This window comes from Spermophilus citellus, assembly GCF_964194105.1.
Source record: "Spermophilus citellus genome assembly, chromosome: 2".
Classification (NCBI taxonomy): domain Eukaryota; kingdom Metazoa; phylum Chordata; class Mammalia; order Rodentia; family Sciuridae; genus Spermophilus; species Spermophilus citellus.
This window is the reverse complement of record NC_138183.1, coordinates 134,209,052-134,230,344: the sequence shown is the minus strand read 5'-3', so window position 1 is coordinate 134,230,344 and position 21,293 is coordinate 134,209,052. Positions and strand designations below refer to the sequence as shown.

The window sequence follows — 21,293 nt, the reverse complement described above, 5'->3', positions numbered from 1 at the left end:
GGGAGGTGCAGGAGGAGCTGGGGAGCTCCAAGGGCGGTCACAGGGAGAAAAGGTGGACAGCCCAGGCAGGTGGCCACACACTTGACTGGACCCATAATTAAGGTCTGTAGTACTAACCAAGGTCACAAGGGAAGGGACAGCTGAGAGGCTAAGAAGGGATGGAGTGGCATTACTGTGAATCACAAGGTTTATCACCCAGAAAGAGCAGTCAACACTAATGTCCCCCCTGCCTGGGACCATCCTTTAGCCCCCTCCCCAGTCTGTGGTGGTCTGTTTCTGACATCTAATTTCTCTTTTTTTTGCATCTTCGCCTCTTGGAAGCTGTATTTTTTTTTCATTCTTTCTCACTTTTCTTTTTTTTTTTTTTCCTGTCTCTGCTTCAACTCCTCCCCTAAGCAGGAAGGAATATTTTAAATTAAAAACAAAGCAAAAAGAACATAACCAGGCTACCCAAGGAGGAAGGAAGAGGAACTGAAAAATCCAACTGTCTTTTCTTAAGTCCTTTTGAGGAAAAGGACTTGTGCTGCTGCCACATAGGAGGACTTATAGTTAGATATGAGTGCAAAAAGGGAAAGGTGTGGTCTCCATCCCAGAAGGTCTTTGATAAATGATGGGAACCTCATCAATCCAATTTATGTTAAGAATATCTGTCTTGGCTGGACGCAGTGACACTCACCTGTAATCCCAGTGACTTGGGAGGCTAAGGCAGGAGGATCCCAAGTTCTAGACCAGCCTCAGCAATTTAGCAATATTCTGTCTCAAAATAAAAAGGACTAGGAATGTAGCTCAGTGGTACAGTGTGGTACAGTGTGCCTGGATTAAGTTCCCAGTACCAAAAGAAAAGAAAAATTGGTCTGTCTGGAGGTAGGAGGAATGGAATGAGCTTATTGAATTTCACCTGCAGAGGATGCTTCCAGAAAGCTCTGCATAAATGGGGGTCAGCACAGCCTTGCCCAGAAGAAACTCTCTCTCTCTCTTGACCCAGTAGATATTTTGATCCCAGGGGTCCAGCCTCAGTGGTGGTAACCCTTTCAAAGGGTTTTGGCCAATGCCCTGTCCCATCTGATCTACTTTCCTGGGGAGCAGCCCCAGACACCCTAGCCCCAAACTGGGCATTCCACACCAACAAATCTGGTGATGTAGAAAACACGAAAGCAGAAATGTCAGAAGTAATTAAACCAAACGATGGCTTAAACCCCTGTAGAAATCAACACATCCGGTTTAATCACCTTCTTAAGCTAGCACAGGCTGCAATTCTATGGAGAGGGCTTCTTTATTTCTTTGGATCGTTAACAGGAACTGCATATCTTGAGCTTGATTTTAGTTTGGATGCTCCTGGGGAGAGGTGATGAGGGTGGGGGTGGGGCAGGGGGCTTGGAAAAGAAAAAGAAATAATAAAATGTTATTTGAGATCATCTCTTCTTCTTGTCTCCCCAAGCCAGAGCCTCGTCACTCCCTCCCTCCTGTCTCTGTCCATGCTCCCAGCACCCAGGCGGAGGCACAGTGCTGAATGTGCTAAATTAGGCCATTAGAGAAATTCATTTCTCTTTATTAGTCTGTGTCAAATCCTTTTTATTAGTGGCTGGAAACGACCTCTCTTCTGCAGTAAAATGTCATGCCAGTTCACTCCTTTTATTTGTTCTGCACTGACGAGGCTCAAACTCTCACTGAATTAGTGCAGTGAGATTTATTTCCTCCAAATTTTGAACGGCTTAAGAGAGATTGAGGTGGAGGGGGCAGTCACACGGAGGTGGCTTGGGGGGAGCAGAGCAGGGAAAGGATCTGGGAGGGGGAAGGTGAGCTCTCATAGAGGTCAAATGTCCTCAGCTCTTTGGAAATAAAGTCTAATGACCATCTCTCATATCTTGTGCATTGCCTTCTGGGCCCTGGGGACTGAGTTTCTACATTCCTGCTTCTAGCCCCTGAAAGATGATGATCTACAGTGGAAGGTCCTGGACATCCAGAGAAGGAGCTCCCTGAAACCCATGATCTGGGCCTGGGGGTTGTAGCTCAGTGGTACAGAACTTGCCTAACATGGATGAGGCTCTGGATTCCATCCCCAGCACCGCAGGGGAAAATATTCTTGTTGGACAAACTGAGGCTCTAGAAGGCCAAGGTCCCACAACTAATGGGAAATCAGAGAAGGGTATTCTTGGCTCAGGTGGCTTAAATGCCAGCTCTCATAGACCCTGCCCTATTCAGAGTGACCCCTGGGCCTTCCGCCAAGGCTGCTGAAAAAGATTCTTTGAGGGTGCCTGCTGGCCTCATCTCCATTTTATGTGAGATCCATTGGAGGGTAGCTTTAAAAATAAAGGTCAACCCTTAGGCAGGAACAGGGCAACTGGGGAGAAGGCAGATGACTCCCATAACTGGGTTGGGAACAGTCCTAGAGAAGTCCTACAGCTACAGCCTTGGAACTTAGCACATTGTCTCAGCAGTGCCAGTGTTTTAGGTGGCAGATGAGCAGGTAGCAGTCTGGGTTCATTTGAGTGATCTAGGAGGACAGGGAGTGGGAGCTATAGGCAGTCCCTCCTGGCCCTGGTATGGGTCATGTGGAAAATTGTGGATAAACTCAGACTTCATATGATTTCCATGAGGCAGATGGGATTCCTGGGATGGATGGGAGGAAGCTGGCACGGAAGCATGGGCTATGAGAAGAGAGCACCTGCCCAATCCTCAGGTAAGGAGGGCTGGACAGATGTGGCCAGGCAACCTCCATCAAGTCCACCCTATGCTCCATGGTTGGTTAACTTGGGGGGAAAGAACAGGTGGCATGTTCCCTTCTGAGAAATAGGAGAAGCCTTACATGACACTACAGAGAGGCTGGGGGCATTGCTCAGTGGTAGAGCACTTGACTAGTTTGTGTGTGGACCTGGACTCCATCCCCAGCACTGAAAAAAATAAAATGGAAAACCAGATCTGCCCTCTCATTTGCCCATTCTGGGAGAGGGAGATCTGACCCCTGTGAGTAGAAGAGGTTTCTAACACAGACCCATCCCTGGCCCTGCCAGAAGGTGCTCATTGTTCCCCAGTGTGTGTGAGAGCACCTCCTACCTCATCCCACAAGCCCAGCTCCACCTGAGTCTTTCCAGGCACTGGACTCTGCTGCCTTTTCAAACTTGTTTTCCGTTCCTACTACCTCACTCACCTAGATTATCTTCCCAAAGCATACTGGGCTTATTCGTATCTCAAGTGCTTTCTTTGCTTTTCCTCCTGCTTAGAATGCCTGTCCCTCAGTTCTTTGCATGACTGCCCCCTCATCATTTGAGGCTTAAATTAAATGTCACCTCCTCAGAGAGGCCCTCCCAGACCACTTCTTCCTTTTGGGGGGCAAGGACAGAAACAGAAGAGATATTCCCCTCTCCCCACCCCTAGTGCTCCTAGCTGGGATGATTCTAATCACAGCAGACCACACCTGCCCACCCCACATGCCACTCACATGGTGTACACAGGAACACACAACCACACATACACAAGGCATACAGATAATGCACAGAACGCACGTACACATGGTATTTGTGGCACACAAAATCGACCCCCCTGTTGCATATATGCAATACCACGTGCATACGTCCTGCACAAACACAATACCATGGGTGCACACGGTGAAAACACACCAGGAAGTACATGACACTCCTATCCTTGTTCTATCGGCAGTCTGCTTTCAACACCAGTGCACACATGTGCACACATGTGTACACATACACACACATACACATGCATGCACACCCCATCACCTCTCTACCCAGCGGCTGTGCACCCTCCCTCCAGTCAGTGAGAAAGGAATGTGCAGTGACCGCGGCTGCCGTGGTTTGGGGCAGGGGCTGCACCCCCACCACCTGGCACGATGCTGCGGATTATTAGTTCCTGGTAATTTAGTGCCCTTGTACAGAGTCGATTTGTGCCTTTCATTCCTAATTGATCTAGTGGCTGTTTAAATGGCAGCAGGCATCTGTTGAGAGTAGGAAGGTTCATAAGGCGCAATAATTCATAACACCGTCTGGAATTTGCCTTTCATGGCCCTCAGCTAAACCACTGCAGGGCTCTGCTTAAATTACAGCCACTGAGGCTTTCTTTGGTATTCCACTCAGGGCCAGGAGAATCTTGCATTAAACTGGGATCAGGTTAGATTAGACTATAATATGCTGCAGTATTAGTGGCTGCAAATGAAGACTTATACTGGAGTTTAACCCCTTCACCTGGTGTTCTCTTTGTCTTCAGCCAGATGGCTAAACTCACCCATTGTTTTTCCCTGCCAGCTTTCTACCAGGGCTCAATAGATCTTCTGGTAATTTGAGGCTGCAGATGAGCCGCCCTTAAATATTGACCCTCTTTCCCTATAGACTGTACATCTAACCTGCAGCCTTGAGGTCCAGGAATTTATGCATCAGCTCCCAAAACAAGGGTTAGGGAGACAGTGTCTGAGGGCAGCCTCTGCCAAGCCTAGCAATTCATGTGAAGTGGGAATTTATCTTTTTTCATCTCCCATCTTGCCTGAGCCTGAGTAGAAAAACCCATACAGTGTGAGAATGAGCAGCAGTGGGGGTAACCACTATGTCTTTTGTCCAGGATTGTAAGAATTCTGGAAGGGGACAGGAACTTGGGGGTTTCCCTACTCACTTACAAATGCTGTAAATACTGTGTAGGCTGTATATTCAATTCTTTCTCAGTGTGTCTAATTGTAGTGTGCCAGAGGGGAAAAGCATTATCTGTTTTCCTTTTCAGACCTTAACTGTGTCCTTCAATATGGTAGCCACTAGCCACATGTGGCTATTTAAATTTAAATTAATTAAAATTCAATAAAATAAAAAAATAAGCATCCTAGTTGCAATAGTCATATTTCAAGTATTCATTGGCCTCATGTGGCTAGTGGTTACTGTATTGGACAGTGCAGATTACAGAACATTTCCATCACTGTAGAAAGTTCTATTGGACAGTGATGGCTACAGCATTCCCTCTGGAAGAGACCCCAGGGGTCAGGTACAGTACACATTCCTTCTCTCCCAGCAAGCAGGGCTGCATCAAAAAGAAAACTGCATTTCATGGTCCCAGGAGTCTGAGGAGACAGACCAGAGACTGATGTGTGAATGCTTTTTTTTGGAACTGTAGGGAAAGAGAATGGGGCTCTCCAGAGTTCAGGGTTAACAACCCAGGCACTAGCATGCAATATGCTGCAGAAATAAATGTGATATGCACTTATGCATGCAAAATAAGTATGTATACATATATATATATATTCAACAAATATTTGTGGAGATCCACGTACCTCTACTTGACTCTAGATGAATAAGGTGCACTTGATTCCCGCTCACAGTCTAAGTGAGGAAGGAAGATGATAAAACAAACAACTTAGAAACAATCAGCATTTGGAGGAAGTCAGGGATCTGGTGATCTCTAAGATGACACCCATATAGTCATTTAGGTAAGGAGTTCAGCTCACACATATACTTCACAGAAACATGCCCACACATGATCGCACGCGCGCACACACACACACACACACATAGTGCATTCATTGATTCTTTCAGTCACCTAGTATTTATATGTACTTGCTTTGACAAGATCTAGGGATACAACACTCATTAACACAGGGACAGCCTTGGAGGCGAACAGTGAACACATAATGATGCAAATAATCATTTAATTAACACTGAGCTAAGAGTAGGATGACGGAAAAGTGCAGGGTTGATGTTATTCATATAATTGGGATATCTGACCTAATCCGAGCCTGCCAACAGTCACTGGACAGGTGGAGACATCTGCCTACCGTGTAGGCAAGTATTTGGGCTCATGCACATCCCCCACATACAAGTGCTTGTACACATCTGCTGCCCTCAGTTGCTCTAGACATTGTGTGTGTGTGTGTGTGTGTGTTTCTATGATGTATATATGTGAACTGGAGTACTTACTTAAATGACTCTATGAGTCTTAGCTGGGATATAACCTAGAGGGATGTTCACATCCTGGATTTCTCTGAATATTTCCCATATTTCTTTCTTGGGTCAACTCTGAATCAGAAATGGACACTTACTTCTTTGAAGGGTTATAACTGCTCATCCCTCTTCAAACATCCGTAGTTTATCTATCTAAAGAGAAAAGGTAGGAGCCCTCTGACGTCCCAGGTACTAGGGGACTGAACCCTTTCTGCCAGGGCACAAACATTGCCATTAGGTTGACCCTGGGGGCTGGGGACATTCTCAAGGAGTGGGACCTGGGGAGAAGAAATGATGGGAATGTGGGAAAAGGAACCAGATGGCTTCTGAGCCCAGCCAGCAGCACGGTCTCTGTGTGTGCGCATGTGTGAGTTGTTGATGTCCCCGCAGGCACCCTCTTTTCCCGCTCCTGACGCTGCTGTTTGAGAAATGTGAACAGGCCACCCAGGGCTCTGAGTGCATCACCTCCGCCAGCTTTGATGTGGACATCGAGAACTTTGTCCACCAGCAGGAGCAGGAGCACAAACCCTTCTTCAGCGATGATCCAGAACTGGACAATCTGGTAAAGACCCTCCACCCCACACCCTGGCTAGAATCTCCTACCCTTTGGTCCCCCTTAAATACCCTGGAAATGTTCCTTTTGTTAATTTATTCAACAAAATATTTTTAGTCCCCACTATGGGATACCAGATGCACCATATTAGCAGCTGAGAACCATGTCTAAGTTCTTATATCACTAGCTTCAGGAGCTGGCTCTGCTGCCCAACTCCCTCCTGTCTCTGCCCATGGTGGCACCAGAATCTTAATCCCCACCATCCTGCAGAACCAGCCAACTGAAAGGAGGGTGCGAACTCTAAGGTAGCTGCCCCAGGCCTGGAGTCCTCCTAGAGAGGAACTGATGCCTCGAATGCTACTGGGTAGAGAACGAGAGTCACAAGCATGTTCAAGCACATCAACAGAAAGAGCTGGGGACCCAGTCATCCTAAGAAGACCAGCAGAGTGGCCCCACCTGCTTAGCGGACACAGCAGATCAGGTTCTCCACCAGTTTGCCACTCAGATCATCACTATAGTTTACAAAAAATACATTGCTAGGCCATATCAGGGAGCTTTTGTAAGATCAGTGGGATCTTTGTGAATTTTCATTTTAGGTTTCCTAAGCAACAGCAATCACCAGTTAGGTTTGGTGGCCCCCGACCTGTATGGCATCTGAAATTCTCCTCTGTCCTTGGGAATTCTGCTGCAGGAAGACATTAGAGAGGCTGCTCTGTGTGTCCATCACTCTAAATAGTCCTCCTGGAATTATTAACCACAGTTCCTAATTTTTCTGTGGGTGGATTGCCCAGAGTATGCATGGTGAATTTGGAAACTCTGCAAAACTCTCCCTCGTACATTGATTGATGATAGTGCTGACCTCTTGCACCCAGCATTTAACTAGTACCTGTTCCAAAAAGGAGAACAGAATTAGAAAAGCAAATATGACTCCAAAAAGGAAGGAAGAAAAATTACACACACGTGCGGGCACACACACCTACATGCATAGTACATCTGCAGAACAGATGTAAAGGACTTTGTTATTATTCTGTGCTGTGAATTATCCACACTGCTGTTTCAGGGTTGAGTGTGGTCCTTTATGAAGTCCAGAAGAGTTACCAAGAGAACCCACCCTGGTCTGGAAATTTGTGATGTTGGATAAGGCTATTTAGAGATCAGGAGCAGGCCCCAAGCAGAGGATAAGCACTGCTCACTGTCAAGAATGTTGGTGGAGGCAGTGAGAGCCCCAAATCCACCTCTGCTAGTGCCTGACACTCCCTCTTCCCTGGATTTGATTGAGCAGCCCCACTTCCCAAAAGGCGGGGCTGCTATTTTGGAATCCTCTGGGAAAGCTTCCCTTTACAGGTTCACCAATTGGCCAACTATTAAGTGCAGGCTGGTCTGGCTTGCCTTGCTCCTCAGCTAATCAGAATCAGACTATAACTGGGAAGCAGATTTGTAGAACCCAGACCCAGGCAGCCATGGAGCCAGGACATGAGGCAGTCACTTCTGCAGGAGTGAGAGTGAACCTGGGGACCAGGATCGTCGTCCTCACTTGACACAAAAAGATACTGGTGTAGCGGAACATGGTGGCACATCCCTGTGATCCCAGTGACTTGGGAGATTCAGGCAGGAGGATCTGAAATTTGAGACCAGCCTCAGCAACTTTACAATTTAGTGACACCCTCTCAAAAATAAATAAGGATTGGGGACATAGTTCAGTGGTAAAGCCCTCCAGGTTTAATCATCAATAAGAAAGAAAGAAAAATAGCAGCTTGGAAGGCTGAAGCAGAATTGCAGGTTTGAAGCTAGCCTCGGCAATTTAGTGAGACTGTAAGCAATCTAGTGAAACCCTGTCTCAAAGTAAAAAAAATAAGTTAAAAAAAATTAAATTTGTTCTAATTTGTTATACATGACAATAGAATGCATTTTGACACATCATACATAAATGGAGTATAACTTCTCATTCTTCTGGTTGTACATGATGTAGAATCACACCAGTCATGTGATCATATATGTATGTAGCTTCTATCATTCCTACCCCCACACACCTCCTCCTTTCACTAACCTCTGCCTAATCCAAAGTACCTCTATTTTTCCCTAGCCCCCCTCCTTATTGTGGGTTAGCATCTACATATCAGAGAGAGCATTTGACTTTTGGGTTTTTTGGACTGGCTTATTTCTCTTAGCATGATAGTCTCCAGTTCCATCCATTTACCAGCAAATGCCATAATTCCATTCTTATTTAAGGCTGAGTAATATTCCGTTGTGTATATATACCACATTTTCTTTATCCATTCATCTGTTGAAGAGCATCTAGGTTGGTTCCATATTTTGGCAATTGTGAATTGAGCTGTTATAAACATTGATGTGGCTATGTCACTGTAGTATGCTGATTTTAAGTCCTTTGAGTATAAACCAAAGGGTAGAATAGCTGGTTCAAATTCCATTCCAAATTTTCTGAGGAATCTTCATACTGCTTTCCATAATGGTTGCACCAATTTATAGTCCCACCAGGAGTGTATGAGTGTACCTTTCCCCCCACATCCTCATTAACTTTATTGTTGCTTGTATTCTTGATAATTGCCCCTCCAAAAAAAAAATTTAAAAGGGCTGGGGATGTGGCTCAGTGGTTAAGCACCCTGGTAGGCAAAAAATAAAGAAAGAAAGAGGGGAGGGAGGAAGGTCAAGAGAGAGAGAGAGAAAGGGAAGGAAGGAAAGGAGAAGGAAAAACAAAACAAACAAAAACAGAGGCCCAAGTTGCGGTAAGGAAATACCTAAAATTGGACTGAGGAATATGAAGGAATTTAAACCTTCTTACAAGGCAGGAGTCCTGGAGAAACAAACCTCACATATCTATCCCACCACCACCACCTTCCAGATGTAAGATCCACTGAAGACAACCTCCCATTCTAGCACAGCCTAGAAAAATCAAAACGTGGCTTTGTTCTGCCCTTGCCAATATTGCTCAGGTCTCTCAGCATTCTGTTCAAAGAATCAGATCTTTTGATTCAATCCAATAAAACTGGCTTGAGTGTCTGCTATATGCCAGGCCTTTACTAGGGACATGGATGTTGTGGAAGATACCCTAGTGGTCCCAAGCTTTTGGTGTCCCCTGGGCTTCTGTATCAGATAGCTGGGCTGGGAGTGGTCCAGCTGGTGGAGCATCTTTAGGAGGTCCATCTTGTCTCATGGACCTGATTTGTCTAGATGAGTTAGTCAATGATTGGTTGATTATGTAAATTGGGAGGTTTGAAACAGCACTTGAAAGACAAAAGATGAGCCTAGCGTCCCCATTAACTGTTTGTGACTTTGATGGCTGGCTGAACTGCTCTGAAGCTCGGTTTCCTCATCTGTAGGGCTAATATACCTATTTCATGTGATTGTAATTTAAAAAAAAAATTAATGAGGTGGCTCATGGAATTGGCCTTTACAAATGCCTGGCACCCAGGAGATTAATCTCAAATGCAATATCATCATGGCAAGGTGTTCCAGCTCCCTGACCTAACCTCCTGGCCACCAAAGAGATTTAATGGCTGAAATTGGGGGTGGGGTGGAGGGGTGTCAAACAGTGCCCTTTGCCACCCCTGCTCCTGGTCCTGGGTCAGGTGGGGAGATGAAGAGACCAAGCACAGGAGCCATCATTAAAACAAGAATCATGTCGCCAGCACAGCCGAGATGCACATAATTAGAAATTAGAAAAAGGTCAGATCGCGTTATTACCAGCTCAATCAGCTGCGGAGTGCCACAGCCAGTTAATTTGGCATCTGTATTTTTTACAACCCCGCACACGTAGCCCAACGGACTGTAACTCTTTATCCGGACAGATATACTGCGCAGCCGAGCAGGGACATAAAATGAGGGACCCCAAGCAAATGAGCTGAGATAATTGAGAGATTTATTTTTTATATATATGTGTGTCAGGGTGGCTTTCCTTTGCCCTTGAATACTGACTTTCGTAGATGGGCTTGTCAGGAGGGCACCTGGATCCCCACAAACGCGGAAGGTCCCTCCCCCTCCGCTCCTCCCTACCCAGGGCCAGCAGGCAGCTTTGGCCCCGCCCAGCTGTCCTCGGTCCGCTATAACTCACTCCTCCCAATTCCCTGCGGACCTCTCTCCTCTCCTTCCGCGCATTGCCAATCTCTCTCTTGCTCTCTGCAGTCTTCTAGAGTCGCTTTTCCAAACAAATCCCCATGGGAGGGCTGAGTCACTTCTCCCAAGCTGCCCCAAAGATCAGAGAGAGCATCCCAGATTTCTGAGCGAGCTTCCCTCCCTGTGAGCTTGCCGCTGCACAGCTCCCCTGCTGCGGGGTGGGGGGGGGACTCACAGAGAGTTGATGCGGGGGAGGGCGGACCTAACCCCAGAGAGAAGCAAGTCCAAAGACACTGACATCCAGAAAAGAGAACTGACTTGTCAGGACCAGAACCCAAGTCACTGACTCCTGATTTTATGCTCCTCCCGAAGTTTCCCCACCTCTTCTCCCAGGTGGCAATAAAGTCCTCACTTACAAATAAGAGAGTGCCTCCAATAAAATCTCCCCACCCCCTGGCCCAGCCCACACTCTGACACTTTCTAAGTCCCTGTCTCCAGTTTCCATACCATGGAGGTAGCTTTCCACTCAAAGTGGTTAAGCTGGACCCCTGGGGAGAGGGGGGCTCCACTTCCCACAGCCCTGGTGCTCACCAAGTCTATTTCTTACCTGGTCCTAGATCCCTTCTTTGGGCTCAGCAGCCTCTGACTGGCAGTTGGTAAAGTTTGTAAAATTTGCAAGTTCCCCAAACCCCTTTGAAAGGTAAAAGCTTTTTGTTTTATAAAATCTGATTTACAGGCCCCTGGTGCAGGGCCAAGGTTTTATATATTATGCAAGATTTCAAACTAAGGCTGTAAAACGTACGGTTTCAGTTTCATGCATGGAATTTTTTTATGTGTAAATTTTTTAACATTTATGGGGCACGTTTTAATGAGACTCTGGTGCGGCTCAAGGGACAGATTACAGCTGCCTGACCGCAAAGCCAACTCCAAAATGGAGCCGCCCAGATCCCTGGGCCCACTCTGAAGAAGCAGGCCAGCGGCTAGAGGTTGAAAAGAAGGAGGCAGCCCAGATCTCTGGCCCAGGAGACCACAGGCCAGCCCCATTCCCAGAGTTATTCACTTCAGCCTTCAATCTAGGCTCTGCCTGGATAGCAGCGGAAAATCCCACAGACACCAGGAAAGGGAAAGGAAATAATAATCAATGCTGGTAATAGTTAACATTTATGGAGCACTTACCAGGTGCCAGGTACCATTCTGAACACTTTATATCTATTATCTTATTTAATCCTCTTTCCAAACAAACAAGGCATGTATTAATACTCTTCCCAATTTTCACTTGCCTGGCATACTAAGGCCCTGGATTTAATCCTTCAGCACCAATATATGTTCATATATATATATATATATATATATATATATATACACACACACACACACACATATATATATACATATATACATATACATGTATAATATACATATATATAACATATACATATATATGTATATATATATATATATATGCATATGTGCATATATGTGTTTATGTGTATATATCGGGCCCAAGGAAGGGATCTAGGACCAGGTAAGAAATAGACTTGGTGAGCACCAGGGTTGTGGGAACTGGAGCCCACCTCTCCCCAGGGGGTCCAGCTCAGCCACTTTGAATGGAAAGCTACCTCCATGGCATGGAAACTGGAGACAGGGAGGTAGTGAGTGTCAGAGTGTGGCCCCTGGGGGTGTGCCTTTTAAGAGGTGAAATCACTAGCACAAGATCACACCACACAGCTAGAGAAAGGAATCAAGCTCTAAACTGCAGCCACACTAAATTGTTATACCATCTTACAGCCAGCCTTTTATGCCTTTCTAGGAACCAGGTATTTTTTATGTCTTTTGTAGTCACATCTCATTTAATCCTCAATACAACTCTGAAGGAAGTGTGTGTGTGTGTGTGTGTGTGTGTGTGTGTGTGTTGCTGGGGATGGAACCCAGGGCCTTGTCTATGATAGGTAAGAGCTCTACTACTGAACTCTACCCCCAACCCATGGGAGTCACAATTATCATACCTATTTTACAGGTAAGGAAACTCAAGTTCAAAGATTAAGTAAATCACTCAAAGTCTCACAGTAGGTGAAAAACTCAAGATCCTCACCCTCCGAAACCCATTGTCTTTGGGTGCCCTACTTTGCTATTTAATTCACAAAGTGAGTCTGTGTTATGATTTAGATATGAGGTAGCCCCCAAAAGCTCATGTGTGAGACAATGCAAGAATGTTCAGAGGTGCAATGATTATGAGAGTTGTGACCTAATCAGTGGATTAATCCACTGATTAACTGAGTGGTAAATGTAGGGTGTGGCTGGAGAAAGTAGGTCCCTGGGGGGTGTGCCTTTGGGGTTTATATTTTGTCCCTGGTGAGCAGAGCCCTCTCTCTGCTTTCTGGTTGCCATGTCCTGAGCTGCTTTCCTCTGCCACACCCTTCCACCAAATCTGTTCACCAGGATGTTCTGCCTCACCTTGGATCCAGAGGTAAGGAATCTACTCTCTGTGAACTGAATTTTCTGAAACTGTGAACCAAAATTAACCTTTCCTCCTCTAAACCGTTCTTGTCAGGTCTTTAGGTCACAGTGACACAAAGCTGACTAAAACACCCTGTGGTTGTTGTTATCCCCATTTAATGGGAAGAAATCAAGGACCAAGGACCTTGTTGCAAATAATTTTTATAGCTGGAACTTGAGCCCAGTGGGTCTAACGTGGGAAGTCAAGCCTCTTTCTTTTTCCTCTCCTGCTTCTCCACATTCTGAGGCCATCAAAGTGGAAGTGCCAAGTTCCTTATCGGAAAGTGATTTAACTTGTCATGTATGATAGTTTCCATAAAATGTTAATTCAGGGCCCCTCTGGCAGTTTCCCATCTGTAGTTTCACCTTTCTTCCATTTTCCACTTTTTATTTTAGTGACCCCGCATGTCCAACTGGTCAAGCCAAACTGGCTTGGTCTAGAAAAATTCTTGATTAGATTTTAGCTCTGACTGCCCCAGTGATCCACAAGAAATTTCAGAGCACATTAAGGAATATGTGTTTCTAAACTCCTTCTTCTGTGGAAGAGAGTTGTCCTAGCTCCCCAACTCACAAAAGAGGAAGGAGAGGGTGGAAGGAACTAACACCAAAGTCAAGGAAACCTCCCTGATTCCTACAAGGAAGTGAGCAGGTTAGCTAATCTCTGAGCCTCCTTATTCTTATCTCTGGAAGAATGATAGATAATACTGCCTGTATCCCTGTGGTGATGAGACTCAAATGAGATAATGGAGAGAAAAGCATTTTGTAAATTTGTAAAGTGCTATGTGTACAAATGTTTTGAAAGACAAGGAATTATTATTATCAAGTGAAGAAGCCAGGTACCACAAGAGAGGCTACCATTTAGAAAAGAACTTGAAAGTGTGTGTGGGGGGGCACATCGGTGTGATGAATTGACATTTATTGAGGACCTATTGTATGCCCAGAATATTTGCATACATGGTCTTCTTCAATTTTCATAATAACTTGAAGGTGTAGGTATTATTACCATCCATTTGTACAGATAAAGTATAAAACCACCTGTCCAAAATGCCAGGTAATAGATTTGGAACATCACACACATGACTTCATAGAAAACAAGAAGCCCTGGTGTTCCATACTTTCCTTGGACTGTGGTACTTTTGTACATGTTAAGAGACTAAAATGTGAGATTGCATCTTGCTTTGCTTTTTTTGAAGGGGACTTCTTTGAAGAAGAAGGCTGGATCTTTATTTTGACAAAGAAAGAAAAGAGAAGCTGAAAAATAGATCAAAACCTGGGAAAGGAATTAAGGACACATTTATCACATTTGGTGATGATATTAAATTAAGTGGCATTGTTATTGCCACTTAGAAGGCTTGGAATAACGTTTTACATGACCCAAATCATTTAGAAAAACTGTTTAATAAATCAGCACTTTATTCTCACTTAAATGCAAAAATCTGAAATAAAAATATATGAGAATTTGGGGCTGGGGTTGTGGCTCAGCAGTAGAATGCTCGTCTAGCACGTGCGATGGCCTGGGTTCGATCCTCAGCACCACATTTAAAAAAAAAAGGTATTGTGTCCAACTACAACTAAAATAAAATATTTTTAAAAATATGAGAATTTTTAAAAAACTGGGAATTATTTTTTCACTATCTAAATACGAAATAACAGTAGAGAAACCAATGGGATATTAGAAACTACTGAGCTTTTTAAAAATATGTATTTACTTCCCTGTGATTTATAAAGCACTTTCCCATTATTATCTGTTAGGTTTTACCATATTTTGTGAATTAGAAATGATTATCCCCATTTTACAAATGAGGAAACTGAGGTTCAGAGAAGTCATGGAGTTTGTCCATTGGCATCAGTGGACATGACCTCAAATCCAGGCTGTTTGACAGTGAATCCTATAGGCTTTCTGCTATTCAGGCAGCTCCCCGCTCCTGCCACAAGGCATCGAATTGCCCATCTTTTTTTCTAATATTGAAGAGGTAGGTCCTACATATTCATTGCCTCAGAGTACCATTATGATTTACTCTACATTCTTAAATCTTTAAACCAATTCTATTAGCCCATAAAAAAGTAATCCCTTCCGCTGTGCTTTATCAGATCCAAGGATAGGTCCACTTTTGGCCACTGTGTACCAGATCCAATTTAAACATGCTGTGCATGTATTCCATTTGAACAAAAACTATTCTGAGTAGATTTTACTTTTTATTTTTTAACTTATTTATGTTTGCTGAGTTTTTTTAAATAATAAGTGGATTTTAGTTTTATATTTAAAATAAATGAATAGAGATATGAACTTTTGAGTGTATGTATATATATATATATATATTATATGTATATATATGTGTGCACATGTGTGTATTACTATATAAGAATTTTTTAAAGAAAATAAAATGCTGATTACAGAATACAGCTAGGCATGGTGGTTCATGCCTGTAAGCCCAGCTACTTGGGAGACCAAGGCAGAAGAATCACAGATGGATTGCAAATTCAAGGCCAGCCTTGGTAACTTAGTGAGACCTGGTCTCAAAAACTTTTTGAAGAGGCTGGAAATGTAGCTTGATGGTAGATCACCCTGGGTTCAATCCCCAGTATTCACCCCCTGCTCCCCACAAAATAGGCAGAATAGACTGGAAAATGAAAGGGAGAGGAGAAAGGAAAGAAAAAAAAAGGAGAGATGGAAGGAAAAGAGAAGAAAGATTTAAGGAATTAGGATTGTTTTTGTCTGGAGAAGAAAAAAAAACTAATTGATCAACTTATTCAAGTCAGATGTCTGGTTCAGTGTATGGCATAAAGTGAGACTCAGTGTTTGTCGAATCGATAAAGTTCAGTGCAGTTGTGTTGATGGAGGCATGATGTCCTTGGTGCCTATAGAAGGCTGAATAAACCCTTCATAGTAAGGCAGAAGAACTGTTGGCCAAATGTAGGAAAGAGCTTCTTACTCAGCAGATTGAAGAAACACAGAGGTGGTCCAAGGCAAGAAAATCATCTCCTGATGACAGGGACAGCCTAGAAGGGAAGAGGCAGCCTGTGTACCTGGTAAGCTTGCACTGTTCACGAGCTTGCAGGCTACCTGAATCATCTTGCAGAGCCAGTCAATTGAGGGTAGAAGTCCTGGTAATGCTCAGAGAATCAGAGCACGGTGGAACCCAACTGCCCAACCCTCTTTTCACCCATGTGCTGAGGTGCTCTGATGCTGGGAGTGAGAGATGGGAAATAAGAACAGCTGAATAAGGGAACATTATCAGGGAAGGTTCTGAAAATCCTAATCTTTAATGCCCCCAAAGCTATTTGATTTTCCTAGAACTTCATACTTCCTGTCACACTGAGCCCCTCCACCCCAACTCATGTACTCTTTATGTTCCCATTTTCTCTATGAACTTAAGTCCTGAGAGTCTGTATTGAGGGTGAAGCAACTCAGGCTCAGGGATGAGGTCACGTGGCTTCATATCACCTACCAGCTGTGTGACTTTAAGCAATAAAAATTTAATATATCTGGACTTCATTTTCTTTAACTACAAATTATCGGCAGTAAGTATCCACCTACAGAGGTTCTCCTCTGAAATAGATAAGGCATGAGATGGGCTTATCATAGTACTTGAGGCATAGAATAAGTTGTGTTTGGGTATTGTGATCAATCCATCAACAAGTATCTATTAAGTGCTTTATACTATGCTAACATTTTTTTTTTTTTTTGGTGTGGTGCTGGGGATTGAACTGAGGGCCTCATGCGTGATGTCAGACAAGTGCTCTACCACTGAACTACATCCCAGCCCCATGTGCTCATCATTCTGAGAAGCATAAACCAAGACCTCCATGGCCAAAGTCAAGTAGAAAATTTAGGCAAGAGCACATCTTTATTAAGTTCCTAACTGCACTTTTCAGTGCAAATGATTCATACTATTGTTACCATTCTTCTCTTTGCCTGAAATTACTCAATCTCCATCAGTCTCAGCCCCTTGAATGTAGCACTCCATAGGAAGCCCTGCATAAAGTCATACAATTGTTGGTTTCTGAGTATAAGCAACAGTCTAATTTAGTACTCTAAAAAACCCTTACTTATTTGAGCTCAATCCCTGCCCATCAGACAATCCATAAGCCCAGCCCACGGAATGTAGGCTCCCAACTTGAAATGCCAAAGAGTCTCAAGAAGGGTGCAACACTGACCTCCAACCACAGGTTCTATACATACCTCACACTCAAAAATTTCTGGGAGTGGTTTCCTTCCCTTTTTATGTTGTCTAAACTTGTTCCTCAGCATTAAAATGCTGGCTGAAAGCTGGAAGGGTGGGATTAAATATAGACTCCCATGTATTGTTTGTGTCATCAGAACTGGATGGGAGAACAATGAGCACACCTTTTATATATATATATGTATATGTATATATATACATATATACACATATATGAATATATATTATTGTAAACTTATATGCAATTATAAAAACTAATACAGAGATATCTGTTCCCTTCATGGATAACCATAGCACTATTGCATAAGCAAGAAAAATCCCCCAACCTTATTCACATCTCACCAGTTTTATATGCATTCACGTGTGTATGTATGCAAGTATATAGTTCCATGCAATTTTATCACATGTTTAGATTCATGTAAACATTATTGAAGTTAAGGAACCAAAGAGTTTCAGCCTCCCTTCTCCTCCTCACCCTCGTTGACCCCTACTTTATTCTCTATTTTTATAATTTTGTCATTTCAAGAATGTTATATAAATGGCATTATGTGGTATCTAATCCTTTGAGATTGTTTTTCCTTCTCTCAGCATAATTCCCTCGTGATACATCCAAATCGTTGAGCATATCCATAGCTTATTCTTTTTTATTACTAAGTCATACACCATGATACAGATGGACTATAGCTACTTTATTTTTTTTTTTTTTTTACTTATTGAACTATATTTGGGTCTTTCCAGTTTGAGACTATTAGAAATAAAACTGCTTTGAACATTCATGCACAGGTATTAGTGTGAATGTATATTTTTTTATTTCTCTGGGATAAATACCCAAGAATGCAATTGCTGAGTTGTATGGTAAAGCAAATATTTAGTTTTGTAAGAAACTGTCATCATGTTTTCCAGAGTGGCTGTACCATTTTACATTCCCACTATCACTGTATGAGTGTGTAGTTTTTAGTTCCTTACTAGCATTTGGTATTATCACTATTTTTCATTTTAAGCATACTGATGGGTGGGCAGTGATATCTCATTGTGGTTTTAATTTGCATTTCCCTAATGGCTAATGACATTGAACATCTTTTCATGTGCTTATTTGCCATCTGTATATCCTCTTCAGTGAAATGTCTGATCATGTCTTTTGCCTGTGTTCTAATTGGGTTATGTGTTATTTTACTGTATAGTATTGAGAGTTCTTTGTATATTCTACGTACAAGTGCTTTGTAAAATAGGTGGTTTGCAAATATTCTCTTGCAGGCTATGCAGTCTTTTCATCCTCTTTATAGAGTCATGTGAAGAGCAAACATTTTTAATTTTGACCAGGTCTAATTCATCATTTTCCATTTCTGAATCATGCTCTGGTATCAAGTCTAAGACCTCTTTGCCTAACCCTAGATGCTAAACTTTTGCTTCTGTTTTTGGCTTTTATTCCCCATCAAAGTGTTATGGTTGGAGTCTTACATTTAAATCTTTGTTCTACACTGAGTTAATTTTTGTCTAAGATGAGAGGTTTAGAAAATTGATCAAACTATATTATATTGTGTGCATATGCAAAAAGTAGCGGCAAATCCAATTATTATGTATAACTATAATGCACCAATAAAAATACATAATTTTTTTTCAAAGATGTGAGGTTTAAATCAAAGTTCTGATTTTTTTCATTGTTTTTTGTTTTTGTTTTGCTTATGGATATCCAATTATTCCAGCACCATTTAAACAACCCCTGATTGAAAAGCAATTTGGCATTATTCATCATGAGCCATGTCTATAGCTTTTCTCCTGTCATTTCTGAGAACTTATCCTAAGGAAATAATGCAGAAACAGGGAGGTAAATCTACAGGCTTTGAAAATATTCTCTGTAACACTTTTTATAAAATTGAAAACTTGGAAGTAATCTAAATGCCCAACAATAGGGGATAAGCTGAGTATGGCACACATGGAATAACATACAATAATTAAAAATACATTTACATATTAACTGTTACCCATTCAACAACTATATATTCCATATCTACACATGTTGGTACTGAAGATAACATAGTGAGCAAATTAGACACCCCTCCTCTCTCCTCAAATTCACAATCTAGAAGAAAAAAAATACAAAAAACAATTCTGTATAGAAAAATACACTAGCCAAACTAAGGGGAAAAAAATCACATGTATCAGGTTATTGCAAATCGGATAAAATATAAGCTTGTGGAAAAAACAAAAAGCACCTTCTTTTAGGTTCATTGGATCAGTTTTTTTTCTTTTTCAACCGTCTGTTTTCCTTACCTTCCATAGTATTTTTCTTCTATTTAATAATAAATAGCAGAGTTTCGATTGCAAAGTAGCTTCTTGCTTGGTAAGGTCAGGAATCCCTATATGAAGAGGCAACGGGCACATATACAACCATCTAAAGGGCACAGAGAACAGACAGTTAGGTATCTGGTGCCCAGCTAAGCCATGCTGGATTATTCAGTCAGTCAGCAAGTACCCATGGAGTGTCCACAAGGTAACCCATGACACATGAAGCACTCAGAATATGAGTTTAAGAACAGACAGTCCCTGACCTCTTGGGTCACTTACAACAAACTCTAATCTCAACCTTCCTTATGCTTGTTCGGTAGTTCACACTTCGAAGAGTGCCATCGTGTACATTCCCTCAGATGATCGCCTCAGTGAACCTGTAAAGTTGTTAGGGAGGGTATAATTATCCCCATTTGTTAGACACTAAGATGCAGAGAGCTTAAGCAACTTGCCCAAGGTCACACAGATAATAAATGGCAGGCCTGGAGCTTGAACCTGGCCCTTCATCTCTAAGGCCAGTGCTGTTCTCAGAATACCACAATTGCCTCAAGAACAGCTGTGATAACAGTGGGCTCAGAGCACGAGAATAATCAGCAGAGAGCCATAATGAGAATTTAAATCTTGTGGATGAGAAAGCATTGCCTATGGCAGGGATGGCTCCTCTCTCCTGCTGGGGCTGGGGCTGAGGCTGGGGATCCTGGCAGTGAGGGGCCTGTGTGTGATGCGGATGCCTGGTCTTACCTCTCCTCCCTTTCCCCAGATGGTGAAGGCAATCCAGGTCCTGAGGATCCACCTGCTGGAGTTGGAGAAAGTCAATGAACTCTGCAAGGACTTTTGCAACCGTTATATCACCTGCCTCAAAACCAAGATGCACAGTGATAACCTGCTCAGGAATGACCTCGGGGGACCCTACTCCCCCAACCAGCCCTCCATAAACCTTCACTCACAGGTAACACACAGGCTGGGTCCTATTTCCTAAGCCAGGTTTGTAGGAAGGTCCAAAAGTCCCCAGGCAACCTCAGAAAAGGAATTCAACTCACTGAATCCTTTCACCAACAGGCCCTCCTCTGATCCCCATCTTCTGTATCTCCTAGAAAATGACAAGATCTGAGAGAGATAATGTCCAAAGTAATTCCTGGCTTCCCTGCCCCAGATTTCCAAAGGAAAGGAAAATAAGAGCTTCCCTGGAGGATGAACTGCAGATGGGCTCAGATCTCTTGGCCCACAGGCTCCTCCAAAGAGCTCAAGTGAGAACTTTCTGTGCTCCTAGGAAAGAGGCTTCAGGGAATGTGGGCCTTCTCCAAGTCCTGCCCATCTAATGAATGATGACAGTTCCACAGGACAGCTTCTCCAGTAATTCACCCTATCCTGGTACCTCTCTCCCATTAAGGTTTAGGACCCTGTAAATGTCACCTCAACCTACCCTATTCCAAGACTCTCCTGCCACCTACATCCTAGGAACATGGAGATGAGGAAATGGTGTCTGTGTGCTATGGGAAAGAGTGGGCCCTTCTCTGCAGGGCACAATGTTTTCCTCAAACCTTCAAACTAAGAAGGCTGCCTGGTTATACCTTTATACCTCACTTGCTGGCATTTATATAAGCCATAGACTCATCACTATGTTCCCCTTTCACTGAGTTCCTAAGTCCAGAAGACACACAGGGAGCCCCTTCTGCACTCAGAGGCTTACATTGCCCTCCTTGTTAGACAATCAGGTGTGGGGATGAGGGCAAACTTTCTAAGAATGAATGGCGTGAGGTGCTGGGAAGG

The 21,293-nt window shown here is 43.3% G+C and overlaps 1 protein-coding gene and 1 long non-coding RNA gene across 11 annotated transcripts in view; one reads left to right on the top strand and one right to left on the bottom strand.

The window, feature by feature from the left end:
* Positions 1-21,293, top strand: part of PKNOX2 (PBX/knotted 1 homeobox 2) — a 267,831-nt gene that overhangs the window by 211,464 nt on the left and 35,074 nt on the right. For all 10 annotated transcript variants that reach the window (XM_081261555.1, XM_081261559.1, XM_081261558.1 and 7 more), the window contains 2 exons: positions 6,324-6,495; positions 20,284-20,472. In XM_081261555.1, the coding sequence (XP_081117681.1) occupies positions 6,324-6,495; positions 20,284-20,472 (361 nt within the window). The remainder of the gene's footprint in view (positions 1-6,323; positions 6,496-20,283; positions 20,473-21,293) is intronic.
* LOC308630854 lies at positions 1,229-20,361 on the bottom strand. Its single transcript, XR_014018055.1, has 5 exons — positions 20,265-20,361; positions 19,803-19,900; positions 19,509-19,629; positions 5,267-5,315; positions 1,229-1,373 (listed from the first exon to the last, which is right to left on the bottom strand). It is a non-coding gene; the product is annotated as an uncharacterized lncRNA (long non-coding RNA).